At 41.5% G+C, this 15507-nt stretch overlaps 1 protein-coding gene across 1 annotated transcript; it reads left to right on the forward strand.

Annotated features, from left to right (window-relative positions):
• Window positions 1-12539: 12539 nt before the first annotated feature.
• On the forward strand, window positions 12540-13676 carry LOC111166562 (olfactory receptor 1f45-like). The gene is given in 3 exon segments (XM_089905879.1): window positions 12540-12553; window positions 12735-12904; window positions 12907-13676. Coding segments are annotated over 3 exon segments (954 nt in total).
• Window positions 13677-15507: the final 1831 nt, after the last annotated feature.

Raw genomic sequence — 15507 nt, forward strand, 5'->3', positions numbered from 1 at the left:
GTTAAACAAAATGAGAAACATGCAGCAGATGAAGGAGCAAGGTAAAAACCCACCAGACCAACACAGGAAGAGGAAATAGGCAGTCTACCTGAAAAAGAATTCAGAGTAATGATAATAAACATGATCCAAAATCTTGGATATAAAATACAAGAAACGTTTAACAAGGACCTATAAGAACTAAAGAGCAAACAAACAATGATGAACAACACAATAAATGAAATTTAAAATTCTCTAGAAGAAATCAATAGCAGAATAACTGAGGCAGAAGAATGGATAAGTGACCTGGAAGATACAATAGTGGAAATAACTACTGCAGAGCAAAATAAAGAAAAAAGAATGAAAAGAATTGAGGACAGTCTCAGAGACCTCTGGGACAACATTAAGTGCACCAACATTTGAATTATAGGGGTCCCAGAAGAATAAGAGAAAAAGAAAGGGTCTGAGAAAATATTTGAAGAGATTATAGTTGAAAACTTCACTAACCTGGGAGAGGAAATAGTCAATCGAGTCCAGGAAGTGCAGAGAGTCCCATACAGGATAAATCCAAGGAGAAACACAACAAGACACATATTAATTAAACTATCAAAAATTAAATACAAAGAAAAGAGATTAAAAGCAGCAAGGGAAAACAACAAATAACATACAAGGGAATCTCCATAAGGTTAACAGCTGACGTTTCAGCAGAAACTCTGCAAGCCAGAAGGGAGTGGCAGGACATATTTAAAGTGATGAAAGGGAAAAACCTACAACCAAGATTACTCTACCCAGAAAGGATCTCATTCAGATTCAATGGAGAAATTAAAACATTTTCAGATAAGCAAAAGTTAAGAGAATTCAGCACCACCAAACCAGCTTTACAACAAATGCTAAAGGAACTTCTCTAGGCAGGAAACACAAGAGAAGGAAAAGACCTCCAAAAATAAACCCAAAACAATTAAGAAATGGTAAGAGGAACATACATATCGATAATTACCTTAAATGTGAATGGATTAAATGTTCCAATCAAAAGACATAGACTGGCTGAATGAATACAAAAACAAGACCCATATATGCTATCTACAAGAGACCCACTTCAGACCTAGGGACACATACAGACTGAGAGGGGATTGAAAAAGATATTCCATGCAAATGGAAATCAAAAGAAAGCTGGAGTAGCAATACTCATATCAGATAAAATAGACTTTAAAATAAAGAATGTTACAAGAGTCAAGGAAGGATGCTACCAAATGATCAAGGGATCAACCTAAGAAGATATAACAATTATAACTGTATATGCACCCAACATAGGAGCAGCTCAATACATAAGGCAAATGCTAACAGCTATAAAAAGGAAATCAACAGTAACACAATCATAGTAGGGGACTTTAACACCCCACTTTCACCAATGGACAGATCATCCAAAATGAAAATAAATAAGGAAACACAAGCTTTTTTTTTTTTTTTTTGTGGTATGCGGGCCTCTCAATGTTGTGGCCTCTCCCGTTGCGGAGCACAGGCTCCAGATGCACATGCTCAGCGGCCATGGCTCACGGGCCTAGCAGCTTCGCGGCATGTGGGATCTTCCCGGACCGGGGCACGAACCCGTGTCCCCTGCATCAGCAGGAGGACTCTCAACCACTGCGCCACCAGGGAAGCCCGAAACACAAGCTTTAAATGACACAATAGACAAGATGGACTTAATTGATATTTATAGGACATTCCACCCAAAAACAATAGAATACACTGTCTTCTCAAGTGCTCATGGAACATTCTCCAGGATAGATCATATCTTGGGTCACATATCAAGCCTTGGTAAATTTAAGAAAATTGAAATTCTAACAAGTATCTTTTCTGTCCACAACACTATGAGACTAGATATCAATACAGGGGAAAAAAACTGTAAAAAATACAAACACATGGAGGCTAAACAATATACTACTAAATAACCAAGAGGTCACTGAAGAAATCAAGAAGGAAATCAAAAACTACCTAGAAACAAATGACAATAAAACATGATGACCCAAAACCTGTGGGATGCAGCAAAAGCAGCTCTAAGAAGGAAGTTTATAGCAATATAATCCTACCTCAAGAAACAAGAAAAATCTCAAATAAACAACCTAAGCTTACACCTAAAGCAATTAGAGAAACAAGAACCAAAAAAACCCAAAGTTAGCAGAAGGAAACAAATCATAAAGATCAGATCAGAAATAAATGAAAAAGAAATGAAGGAAACAATAGCAAAGATCAATAAAACTAAAAGTGCTTCTTTGAGAAAATAAACAAAATTGATAAACTGTTAGCCAGACTCATCAAAAAATTTAAAAAAAAAAGGGAGAAGACTCAAGTCAACAGTATTAGAAATGAAAAAGGAGAAGTTACAGTTGACACCACGGAAATACAAAGGATCATAAGATGCTACTAAAAGCAACTCTATGCCAAGAAAATGGACAATATGGAAGAAATGGACAAATTCTTAGAAAAGCACAAACTTCTGAGACTGAACCAGGAAGAAATAGAAAATATGAACAGACCAATCACAAGCACTGAAATTGAGACTGTGATTAAAAATCTTCCAGCAAACAAAAGCCCAGGACCAGATGGCTTCACAGGCAAATTCTATCAAACATTTAGAGAAGAGCTAACACCTATCCTTCTCAAACTCTCCCAAAATATAACAGAGGGAGGAACACTCCCAAACTCATTCTACGAGGCCACCATCACCCTGATACCAAAACCAGACAAAGATGTCACAAAAAAAGAAAACTACAGGCCAATATCACTGATGAACATACATGCAAAACTCCTCAACAAAATACTAGCAAACAGAATCCAACAGGACATTAAACGGATCATACACCATGACCAAGTGGAGTTTATCCCAGAAATGCAAGGATTCTTCAATATACACAAATCAATCAATGTGATACACCATATTAACAAATTGAAGGAGAAAAATTATATGATCATCTCAACAGATGCAGAAAAAGCTTTCAACAAAATTCAACACCCAGTTATGATAAATACTCCCCAGAAAGTAGGCATAGAGGGAACCTACCTCAACATAATAAAGGCCATATATGACAAACCCACAGCCAACATCGTTGTCTATGGTGAAAAACTGAAACCATTTCCTCTAAGATCAGGAAGAAGACAAGGTTGCCCACTCTCACCACTCTTATTCAACATAGTTTTGGAAGTTTTAGTCACAACAATCAGAGAAGAAAAAGAAATAAAAGGAATCCAAATTAGAAAAGAAGAAGTAAAACTGTCACTGTTTGCAGATGACATGATACTATACATAGAGAATCCTAAAGATGCTATCGGAAAACTACTAGAGCTAATCAATGAATTTGGTAAAGTAGCAGGATACAAAATAATGCACAGAAATCTCTTGCATTCCTATACACTAACGATGAAAAATCTCAAAGAGAAATTAAGGAAGCACTCCCATTTACCATTACAACAAAAAGAATAAAATACCTGGGAATAAACCTACCTAAGGGACAAAAGACCCGTATGCTGAAAACTATGACACTGATGAAAGAAATTAAAGACTGTACAAACAGATGGAGAGATATACCATGTTCTTGGATTGGAAGAATCAACGTTGTGAAAATAACTGTACTACCCAAAGCAATCTACAGATTCAATGCAATTCCTAACAAATTACCAATGTCATTTTTCAGAGAACTAGAACAAAAAATTACACAATTTGTATGGAAACACAAAAGGCCCTGAGTAGCCAAAGCAATCTTGAGAAAGAAAAATGGAGCTGGAGAATCAAGCTCCCTGACTTCAGACTATATGTCAAAACCACAGTCATCAAGACAGTATGGTACTGGCACAAAAACAGAAATATAGATCAATGGAACAGGATAGAAAGCCCAGAGATAAACCCATGCACATATGGTCACCTTATCTTTGATAAAGGAGGCAAGAATATACAATGGAGAAAAGAGCCTCTTCAGTAAGTGGTGCTGGGAAAACTGGACAGCTACATGTGAAAGAATGAAATTAGAAGACTCCCTAACACCATACACAAAAGTAAACTCAAAAGGGATTAAAGACCTAATTGTAAGGCCAGACACTATCAAACTCTTAGAGGAAAACATAGGCAGAAAACTCTATGACATAAATCACAGCAAGATTGTTTTTGACCCACCTCCTAGAGAAATGGAAATAAAAACAAAAATAAACAAATGGGACCTAATGAAACTTAAAAGCTTTTGCACAGCAAGGGAAACCATAAACAAGACCAAAAGACAACCCTCAGATTGGGAGAAAATATTTGCAAATGAAGCAACTGGCAAAGGACTAATCTCCAAAATATACAAGCAGCTCATGCAGCTCAATAACAAAAATACAAACAACCCAATCCAACAATGGGCAGAAGACCTAAACAGACATTCTTCCAAAGAAGGTATACAGATTGCCAACACTCACATGAAAGGATGCTCAACATCAGTAATCATTAGAGAAATGCAAATCAAAACTACAATGAGGTATCACCTCACACTGGTCAGAATGGCCATCATCAAAAAATCCACAAACAATAAATGCTGGAGAGGGTCTGGAGAAAAGGGAGCTCTCTTGCACTGTTGGTAGGAATGTAAGTTGATACAGCCACTATGGAGAACAGTATGGAGGTTCCTTAAAAACTAAAAATAGAACTACCATATGACACAGCAATCCCACTACTGGGCATATACTCTGAGAAAACCATAATTCAAAAAGAGACATGTAGGGCTTCCCTGGTGGCACAGTGGTTGAGAGTCCGTCTGTCGATGCAGGGGACACAGGTTCGTGCCCCGGTCTGGGAAGATCCCACATGCCGCGGAGTGGCTGGGCCCATGAGCCATGACCGCTGAGCCTGCGCGTCCGGAGCCTGTGCTCCACAACGGGAGAGGCCACAACGGTGAGAGGCCCGCGTACCGCTAAAAAAAAAAAAAAAAAAAGAGAGAGACATGTACCACAGTGTTCATTGCAGCACTATTTACAATAGCCAGGACATGGAAGTGTCCATCGACAGATGAATGGATAAAGAAGATGTGGCACACATATACAATGGAATATTACTCAGCCATAAAAAGAAACGGAATTGAGTTATTTGTAGTGAGGTGGATGGACCTAGAGTCTGTCATGCAGAGTGAAGTAAGTCAGAAAGAGAAAAACAAATACCGTATGCTAACACATATATATGGAATCTTAAAAAAAAAAATGGTTCTGAAGAACGTAGGGGCAGGACAGGAATAAAGATGCAGATGTAGAGAATGGACTTGAGGACACGGGGAAGGGGAAGGGTAAGCTGGGATGAAGCGAGAGAGTGGCATGGACATATATACACCACCAAACGTAAAATAGATACTAGTGGAAAGCAGCCTCATAGCACAGGGAGATCAGCTCGGTGCTTTGTGACCACCCAGGGGGATGGGATAAGGCAGTTGTAAGAGAGATGCAAGAGGGAGGGGATATGGGGATATATGTATACATATAGCTGATTCACTTTGTTATACAGCAGAAACTAACACGACATTGTAAAGCAATGATACTCCAATAAAGATGTTAAAAAAAAAAAAAAGGAATGAAGCATTGGCACATGCTACAATGTCGATGAACCTCAAAAACATTATGCTGAGTGAAGGAACTCAGTCACAGAAGGTCACACATTGTATGATTCCTTTTATATGAAATGTCCAGAATAGATAAATTCATAGAGACGGATTCGAGGCTGGGGGACGGGAAACGGGGAGTGACTGCTAATGGGCATGATGTTTCCTTGTAGGAGGGTGAAAATGCTTTGGAACAAACAGAGCTGGTGGCTGCCCAACACTGTGAATGTGCTAAATGCCACTGAATTGTTCTCTTTTAAATGGTTCATTTTATATCATGTGAATCTCACCTCAATTAAGAAGTAATGTTTGCAAAACATTGCTCCCAGCAGTGGGGAGCCAGAGACACAATCCAGTGGTTAGGCAGGTCCCTCAGAGCTGGGGGAATTCCTCTGGGCCAGGCCCTGCAGAGAGGTCCCCCAAAGAGGCCCGGAGTCCCCATGACCCTGAGCTCAGGAGTAAAGGGAAAAGCCCAGAACAAGATGTGGTCGCCCTTCTCCCCAAAGAGACAAGCCAGCAGGGACAGAGTGTGGAGCAGGCAATTAGCTGGTGACCTAACAAGACATGAGAGACTGAGCCTGAGGTGCAAGGATGGAGGGGTAAATTGGGCTCTGCCAGGTTCTCATGATCCCTTGTGTGGGAACAAAGACCTCCCTCCACGTTGCACGCAGCCCAGGAAACTCTCCCAGCAAAAACTGTGTCACCTCCTGCCAAATATCTCCAAAGCCAGAGGGGACACCTTCCATAGGTCAGTGGGGAGAGAAGGAAGCAGACAGGAAAAGAAAATAGCAAGCTGGGGGCTTCACATCGCCAGCCAGGCCTGCTGTGTGACCTTGGGGAAGTGACTTTGCCTCTCTGAACCTCAGTTCATTTGTCTGTATAATGAGTACAAATAAAACGGGAAGCACCCTGTGTGTGCAAGCCCTGCTAAGAGGTTCCAGCTTCTGGGTCCTGCATGGCAGAATTTTAGGAGCTTTGGAACAAGAAAGACTGTGAGATACTAGGTAGTGGATTATTCTCTCCAAGACTCCTCATCCTGTAAATGGAGGTAACAGTGCCTATCTTAGAAGATTAAGTAAGAGGAAGCACGTAGAACACCTTGTCATCGTGTCAGGTGCACAGGAAGCATGTAAGAAATGTTAGGTGTTAGTAGCAGGGCGATAGGGAGCCAATGCAGGATTTAAAGCAAAGAAAAGTTTGGTCATTTCACCCTGGTGGTGGCCATCGCAGAGGCTGAACCAGAAGAGTAAGCCTGGAGCCAGAGAGACCAGAGAAGGGATGGGTTTGAAGTCTCAGAGTGACAAGATGAGAATCTGGTAGGGTGCTGGGAAGGAGAGGAAGGGTAAGGAAGAAGAGAGGGGACAAGGTAAAACTGTCAGGATGCAGCGAATGGGGCTGAAGGAGACTGGCTGCCACCAAATCTCTGGCCCAGGTGACCAGGCAGTCAGCAGGGTCACTGCTAAACTCAGGTACAACAGAGGAACAGGATTGAGGGTAGACACCGAGTTAGGTTTGATAAAGGGTAGAACCAATCTGGGGGGGCTCGGCAAAGATGAACACCCAAGAGGTGTATCTGTACCCTCAGGATGGAAGCTCGAGGGACACAGTGATCCTGACCAGAGAATGCGGTGGTATCCATCATTTACTTGCCCACCCATCTGGCCCTCTCTCTTCTAGTGAGTTCCCTGAGGATAGGTGGGGACCATGATGTGTGTGTGTGTGTGTGCACGTGCATGCAATATTTCAGGCACGCAAAAAAGCACAGATCATAATTCAAGTTGGAACACAGCTATATTCATCATTCAACTTAAGAAGTAAAATGTCAAGTACAACTCTCCACTCCCGCATTTTCCTCTGTCTCTCCCCCCTCCCCCGCCCCTAGATAAGCAACATCCTACATCAAGTGTTTATCACGCCCATGTACATTTTTCATCTTTACTACACAGGATGTGTCCACCAACAATATATTGTATAGAATTGTGCTGCATGTTTTTAAACTTTACATAAATGGCAATATTTTGTACACATACTTCTATGATTATTTTCTCAAGCTTTTGAGATTCATCCAGGTTGGTGCAAGCCATTCCACATTTGTTCCATTTCTGTGACCAGAAGCATCCACCAAATGGGAGCATCGTATCTGATGGATGCACCCCTATCGTGGATGGATGCTTCTCTTTCCAGACCTCCTTGAACATGCCTCACGGTGCACCTTCAAGAGAATTCCTCTGTGGTGGAATTGCTGTGCTGGGAGGGGGACTCTGTCATCATCTCAGAATTCCTGTCCACAGCTTGGGGGATGCCTCAGTGAAGATGCCCAAAAAGGGGTCAATGAATCAACAAGGAAGTGAGACAGGGAGTGTAGACTTCTTGGGCAGGGGAGGAGAGAAACAGGGCAGCAGGCAGAGGGACCCAGAGAGAAGGTTCCTCTCCAGGTCCAGAGAACACAAGTCATTAGAGGACAGAGGATTGAGCAGCCACTGTGTGCTGAGCTATAGGAGAGGGAAGGATTTGAGATGGGTCTTGAAAGCTGGAGCAAAGTCCTGAAGGAAGAACATTTGAGGCAGAGGAAACAGCAAGTGCAAAGGTCCTGGGGAAGAATAAATCTTGGACAAAGAGACCTGCATGGCTGGGAGACAGTGATATAAATGGAGATGGGGGAGGTGAGCAGGACCTAGACTTTGCAGAATTCGGAATTTTTTTTCACTTTTTTTTTTTTTTAAGATTCCATATACATTTGATACCATGCAGTATTTGTCTTTCCCTGTTTGGCTTATTTCATTTAGCATAAGGCCCTCAAGGTATATCCATGTTGTCGCAAATGGCAGGATTTCCTTCTTTCTCATGGTTGAATAATATTCATATATATATTATATGAATATTATATAAAACCACATCTTCTTTATCCATTCTTCCATTGTTTCCATATCTCAACTATTGTAAACAATGCTGCAATGAACATGAGGATGCAGGTATCTCTTCAATGTCCCATTTTTATTTCCTTTGGATATAAGGAAATAAAAGAAGTGGAATTGCCAGATCATATGGTAGTTCTACTTTTAATATTTGAGGAAACTCCATTTGTTTTCCATAGCAGTTGCACCGGGATTTGGAATTTTACTCCAAATATTACTGGGAGGAAAGTACTATGTGAAGGACAAGATCTAATTTACTTTTGTAAAACCTCCTCCTACCTGATTAATGGAAATATTATCATAGGGGCCAGAAGTAGAAATCAGAGCTATATGAATGTCTGGGGAAAAGAGCATTCTAAGCAAAGGGAACACCAAGTGCAAAGGCCCTGAGGCAGGAGCATCTCTGGATTATTCAAGGACCATCAAAGAAACCAGAATGAGCACGGGAGATGAGATCAGAAATGAGAAGGGAGGGACAGATTTGAAGGTGATTGTCACTAGGTCTCTTGCAGCTTTAAAAAAAATAACGCTTTTCTTTTAATGTCAATAGCATTGTACAAGGTGCTGAGTCCTCTCTTAGTTTCTACTAAACTAACAGAATTAAAATTAAAAGCAAAGTCCTAGCTCTCATAACCCTGTCTGAGATTTTTATATATTCAATACCTCTCTGTGTGATTAAGTCCTAGGAATGGTTTAATTGTCCTATTTATTTGATCAGCTTAATTTTATTAATATTTGTTCCACAGAGCTGCATGGATATACTTCGATCAACTTCTAGGATTCAATAAGTTTATGTTGTCCTCAAACAAAAAATTCATTTTCATAAGAGTTAGTAGAGGACCCCCTAAGAGTTTCCATCCCACACCTGGGATTGATATTTATTTTGTTGGTTTTCAAATGGCATATCATTTCTATAATTATCTTACATTTCTCTTCAGTTGTTTTCTTTATTTGCAAGTGTTCAATACTTTTTATTTATTTTTTTTGGAAAGTATAAATTTGTTTTCTTTATTTAATTTAATTTTATATTAGATTATAGTTGATTTACAATGTTGTGTTAATTTCAGGTGTACAGCAAAGTGATTCAGTTATACATACCTCCATTCTTTTCCAGATTCTTTTCCCATGTCCGTTATTACAGAGTATTGAGTAGAGTTCCCTGTGCTATACAGTAGGTCCTTGTTGATTATCTATTTTTTTAATTAATTTATTTTGGCTGTGCTGGGTCTTCATTGCGGTGCGTGGACTCTAGAGTGCACAGGCTCAGTAGCAGCATCGTGTGGACTTATTTGGGTATGTGGGATCTTTGTTCGCTGATCAAACCCGGAGCCCCTGCGTTGGGAGCTCGGAGTCTTAATCACTGGACCACCAGGGAAGTCCCGATTATCTATTGTATATACAGTAGCATGTATATGTTAACCCCAATTTCCTAATTTATCCCTCCCCCTCCCCTTTGGTAACGATATTTTTTATATATCAAATTATTGTCAGCTTTAACAACTGAAACGTTCCTTTCTTGTAAGACTGAATGAAGTGTTGATATCCCTGTTAGAACTGCATTTATTAAATCCAAATCCTTAAAAAAAAAGCACACATATAATTATTTTCTAACGTTAACTCCTTTCTCGTAATTTTTATTGAGAAGAATTTACAAGACTTGACATGATTTTCAGGCTGCTCTTACAGCTCCAGCCCCTCAGGTTGTCCATCTGGATCCAAATACTCTTCTTGCTTTCAATATTTCAATCCCCAGCTTTTTAGATATGTTGGTTTATCCTCTCTGTGTTTATTGGATGTATGGTGGCATACAGAAAATTTTACAGAAAATGTTTAAAGTGTTTCATTTGAATTATATCTTTTTTGAATCACCCAGAGATAACTGAACAAAGAGACTTCAATGAAACCAAATTAAAATATCCAGGAAGTTTTGTAACTTTTGCCTGAAACCCCAAATTTATATTCTATCTGTATAAAAGCCAAGAAGGTCTTCATGTGACTCTTTTTCATTGAGAAGACGTTTCTAAAATACCATCTGATCATCTCAGACATCACTTGACCACGTTTCAGAGTCAGTAAATGTAATTCTGTTTTTTACTTTTTTCCAATTTTATTTCAAATGTTCTGAAATAAATCACAATCTCATGTGATCAACAAACTTAAACTACCTTCAAAGTCTTGAATTTCACTTTATAAATAAATTGCAGCGGAAAAAAAGTTAGTGACACTGATGAAACTTCATTGGTAATGGCTGAAATTTTACTGACCTGATGTCGTTTTCCAAAAAGGTATTTTCTCTTTCCAGTAAATGGGTTTTACCACAAGCAGGTGCATGTGTCAGAATGGCAATGTCATGCCTACATCAAAATTACATATTTTTGAAATTCTGTTAATTATTTCATAACTGAAAAGTCTCAATTACTTTTAACCATACGCTAGAGTGTTTTAAAAGTCCTGCATTACTTTCTAAATGCTTTCTGTCTGCTTTACCAACATATAATACTTTGACAGAAATTTTTCCCAGAACTTTCTGTTGTTCAAATGCTTTTTAGTGTCTCACTGAATAATGATGTTCTTTTCATTTTTCCTTATTGACCATTATAAATTTTCTTTATTTGAGCCCAAAATGAACAAAACATGATTGCTATTCAGATGAAATATTTAAGTGTGAGCACTTCCAACTTTAATGAACGGTTTTGAATAACACTTGGACCCAATATTTATATCACCTGTTACCATAAACTACCCATATTTTTATTTTAAAAAATTGTTTTTCATTCCAAAATTATAAATTAAGTGTTACATTTTACAGTGAGTCTTACACAGTAGCAAAACTGTTCCAGGTTGCTCAACTTCTGCAAGTATCAGATGTTCCAGGACTGCTATTCACCGTGAATATCATTTCTTTTTTATTCTTCCACAAATACAGCAATATTTAAAGGGAACATTATCCAACCTTTGTTGCCTTTTCATTCTGGATTCTTTCTTTTCATGTTTATTGTAAACTTTTGATTTTATAATTATGAGAACATTGCACACTGACAATTTAGACAAAAACTACAATGCACAAACAATAAAAACCAAAGTAAATCTTAACTATTTAAAACCAGGACCAACCTCAAAATTTGAGGGTAATGATAAACTGGTACTTCTCCTATAGCACAGATAATTTTATAAGCACACAGCCACACTGCTCACAGTGACAGTAGCCAAACTGGCAAAAAGTTTTGCAAATGTTTCTCAGATGTTGCCCATGTTTCAAAGCTCATTACAACATTCAACAACACTAAACTTGAAAGTGTGTTTATATTATAATTTGTATTGTTAATTAATTTTACTACTCTTTGGATGTTCTTTAAGGGTATATTCCAGCCTCTGCCAAATCTTTCTAGATTTTAGCAATGGGACTAGTGTGCTGGCGCATACTGACTGTATACTAGCCTTGGATTAGCAATAGGAGGTCGTGGTTGCTCTTGACATGCAAGGACAGGCAATGTTTTTGAGGAGTATGAGATCTAATGGAGCAGAGAAGGGGGAGTTGTAGCAGGAGGGATATTTGGGACAAAGAAGGGATTCCTTCAAAAATAGAAGATTTTTTTGGACTCGTTGCATTTTAGTTTGAAATCGCCCCAAAGCATGTTCTGAGTCAAGAACTTGAGTGCAAATAGTTTATTTGGGAAATAATCCCAGGAGACCCAATGAGTGTTTGGAGAAAGGAGGTGTGATAAGTAGGTTCCCACTCTTGGCAACTGAGGGGTCATCTTTCTAGGGATCCTTGAGAGAACACACCCCAGAACTGCTTCACTCAGAAGTGATGAAGCTGGGGCGTTCACCAAACAAGGCCTGTCCCTCACTGGCCAAAAGTCACTCTTGGGGTGCGAACCCCCAACACTTCCATGTTACCCTGTGTGCAGGCTGAGCCTGCTCTGGTGACCAGATGAAACCTTGGGGCATAGAGATACATGTGATGGAAGTGAGAAATGGTCAGTGTGCTTGGGAGCTGTCCACCAAGCTCCAGGTGACATTTTGCAGGTGGGCTATGGGGAATGAATGGTGTGTTCACTGATGGAAATGATGCAGCAAATGGTGGGGGAGGGTCCTGTTGCAGGAGGGAGTGGGAAGAACTGATGAATGGCTGAACTAACAAGAGGGGATGAGATCCAGGGTGCAAAGTAGAGGCTAGCCTTGGCCAGGACCCTGGACAGCTCCTCCGTGTCATTTCTGATTGATTCAGGACGGCCGTTGAAGGAGCAAATCTCACCCCGGTCTCTGAGTTCCTGCTCCTGGGCTTCTCGGAGGACCCCAAGCAACAACAGCTGCTGTTCCTACTCTTCCCGAGCATGTACCTGGTCACAGAACTGGGGAACCTGCTCATTATCCTGGCCATCGCCATCGACGTCCAGCTTCCGTGTACTTCTTCCTGGCCAACCTGGACTTTGGGGACATTTGCTACACCTCCACCACCATCTGCAAGATGCTGGCCAATCACATGTCAGGACACAAAGGGATTCCTTATGCTGGCTGCCTGACCCAGACGTTCTGCTTCACGTGGTTCGCCGGCATCGGCAGCTTCCTGCTGACCGCCATGGCCTACGACCGCCATGTGGCCATCTGTCACCCTCTGCACTATGCCACGTCTGTGATACCACAGCTCTGTAGCCTCCTGGTGGCAGCATCCTGGACTGCAGCTTTTGGGAATGCCTTGACCTACATGATATCTCTGACCCGCCTCTCATTCTGCATCCACAACCAGGTCCCCCATTTCTTCTGTGACCTCAGCCGTCTGCTGAAGCTCGCATGCTCTGACACCTTTCTCAACAATGCAATGGTGTACACTGTGGGCGCCCTGCCCATCATCACCCCCTTTATGGGCATCTTGGTATCCTACATGCACATCTTTGCTGCTGCGTTGAGGATCCCGTCCACCAGAGGCAAGCGGAAGGCCTTCTCCACCTGTGGCTCTCACCTCTCTGTGGTGTCCCTGTTCTACGGCACACTCATGAGGGTTTATTTCAGCCCCATGTCCTCCCGTACGGCCCAGAAGGACACAACCGCTGCAGTGATGTACACCGTGGTCACTCCCACGCTGAACCCCTTCATCTACAGTCTACGCAACAACGACATGAAGGGCGCCTTGGGGGCCCTCATCAGCAGGAGGCCAGTTTTTATTCGGTGACCACAGCATTGGAATGCCTGTCCAAATACAGCTCCCATCTGTTCTGAACTTCCGGGCACAGTCCCAGTCTTAGATAGTTCCTTCATATCACTCTTGGTTCATTTGTTTGTTACCTCATCCTCCCAACAGATATTTATTGAACATCTGTCACATTTTACTATTTACTGTTTAGTATTTACAGTCTTTCAAGAGTCTGGCAGAGAACAAACAAAATCCCTGATCTTGTGGCACTTAAACTGCAGCCTAAAGCACACATAATAGTTAAAAGGAAGTACTCTGGGGCTTCCCTGGTGGCGCAGTGGTTGAGAGCCCACCTGCCGATGCAGGGGACACGGGTTCGTGCCCCGGTCCGGGAAGATCCCACATGCCGCGGAGCGGCTGGGCCCGAGAGCCATGGCCGCTGAGCCTGCGCGTCCGGAGCCTGTGCTCCGCAACGGGAGAGGCCACAACAGTGAGAGGCCTGTGTACCGCAAAAAAAAAAAAAAAAAAAAGGAAGTACTCTGGAAACCAGAGAGATCAGGATTCAAGCCCCACATTGGGTTGAGGGTCAGGTTAAGCTGCTATAAGAAAGAGACCCAAGGCAAAAGCTCAGAAGTCGTAAGATTTTGCAGACTGAACTCGGATTTTTTAGCAACATTGTTGCTTCAGAAAACTTAGTAGACACCTGGTCTAGTTGCTTCTAGCTAGTTCCATTGCTAGAACATTCCGTGTTCTTTTCTAGCCAGAGTTCTTGTGTCTATTTAATTTGCAGTATTTGCTTCATTGAATTATCTACATCTTTGTTCTTCTCCATTAATGGTCATCTGAAACAATAGCCTTGGGCAGGCTCCTTGTTTATACTGTTTAGGGGGCGAGGAAGCTGTTGGCTCTTCCAAACTTGTGATGTTCCTGACTTTGAAAAGTGGCCAATTCTTGTGTAAGAGTATCTCTTTCTTGTGATTCCTTGCTGAAAGCAGCAAGGAGCAGCCCACTTACAGTGACATTCTAACACTTTACAATCTTTACAATCACTTCTAGAAACACAGGCTTAGAAGACATATGATCTAGCTTTCAGGTAGGTGATCGCGGGTGATGACATTACCAAGTGTTGTTCTTTGGCATAATGAGGGTCAGGTATCCAGTCTGCAATATTTGTGACCTTACCAGCAGGTCACTAAGCTGATGCAACTAATTTTTTTTTTTTTTTTTTTTTTTTTTTGCGGTACGCGGGCCTCTCACTGCTGTGGCCTCTCCCGTTGCGGAGCACAGGCTCCGGACGCGCGGGCTCAGCGGCCATGGCTCACGGGCCCAGCCGCTCCGCGGCATGTGGGATCTTCCCGGACCGGGGCACGAACCCGCGTCCCCTGCATCGGCAGGCGGACTCTCAACCACTGCGCCACCAGGGAAGCCCTGCAACTAATTTTTGAGTTTTGTGATTGCAACACCCCATTCCTGATACTAATTTTTGTATTAGGTAGAATGAATAGCCTACCGGCTGTATTTGGGCTTCTATAACAAAATACCACAAGTTATATGGCTTAAATCACAGAAATTTATTGTCTTACAGCTCTGGAGACAAGTCTGAGATCAAGGCATTAGCAGGTTGGTTTCTTCCGAGGCTATAAGGGAGAGTCTGTTCCATGCCTCTCCCCTCACTCCTGGTGGTTTACTGGCTATCTTTGGTGTCCCTTGACTTGTAGATATCTGCCTTCATCTTTACATGGCATCCTCCCTGTGGGCATGTCTATCTCCAAATGTCCCCTTTTTATAAGGAATCCAGTTACCTTGGATTAGGAACTCACCCTACTCTAATATGGCCCCATCTTAACTACTATATGCAAAAACAGGCGCA

This window comes from Delphinapterus leucas, unplaced genomic scaffold (assembly GCF_059928025.1).
Source record: "Delphinapterus leucas isolate spDelLeu-1000000601 "Yukka" unplaced genomic scaffold, BTC_Dleu_Yukka2 spDelLeu_asBTCV2_sq25, whole genome shotgun sequence".
NCBI lineage: Eukaryota > Metazoa > Chordata > Mammalia > Artiodactyla > Monodontidae > Delphinapterus > Delphinapterus leucas.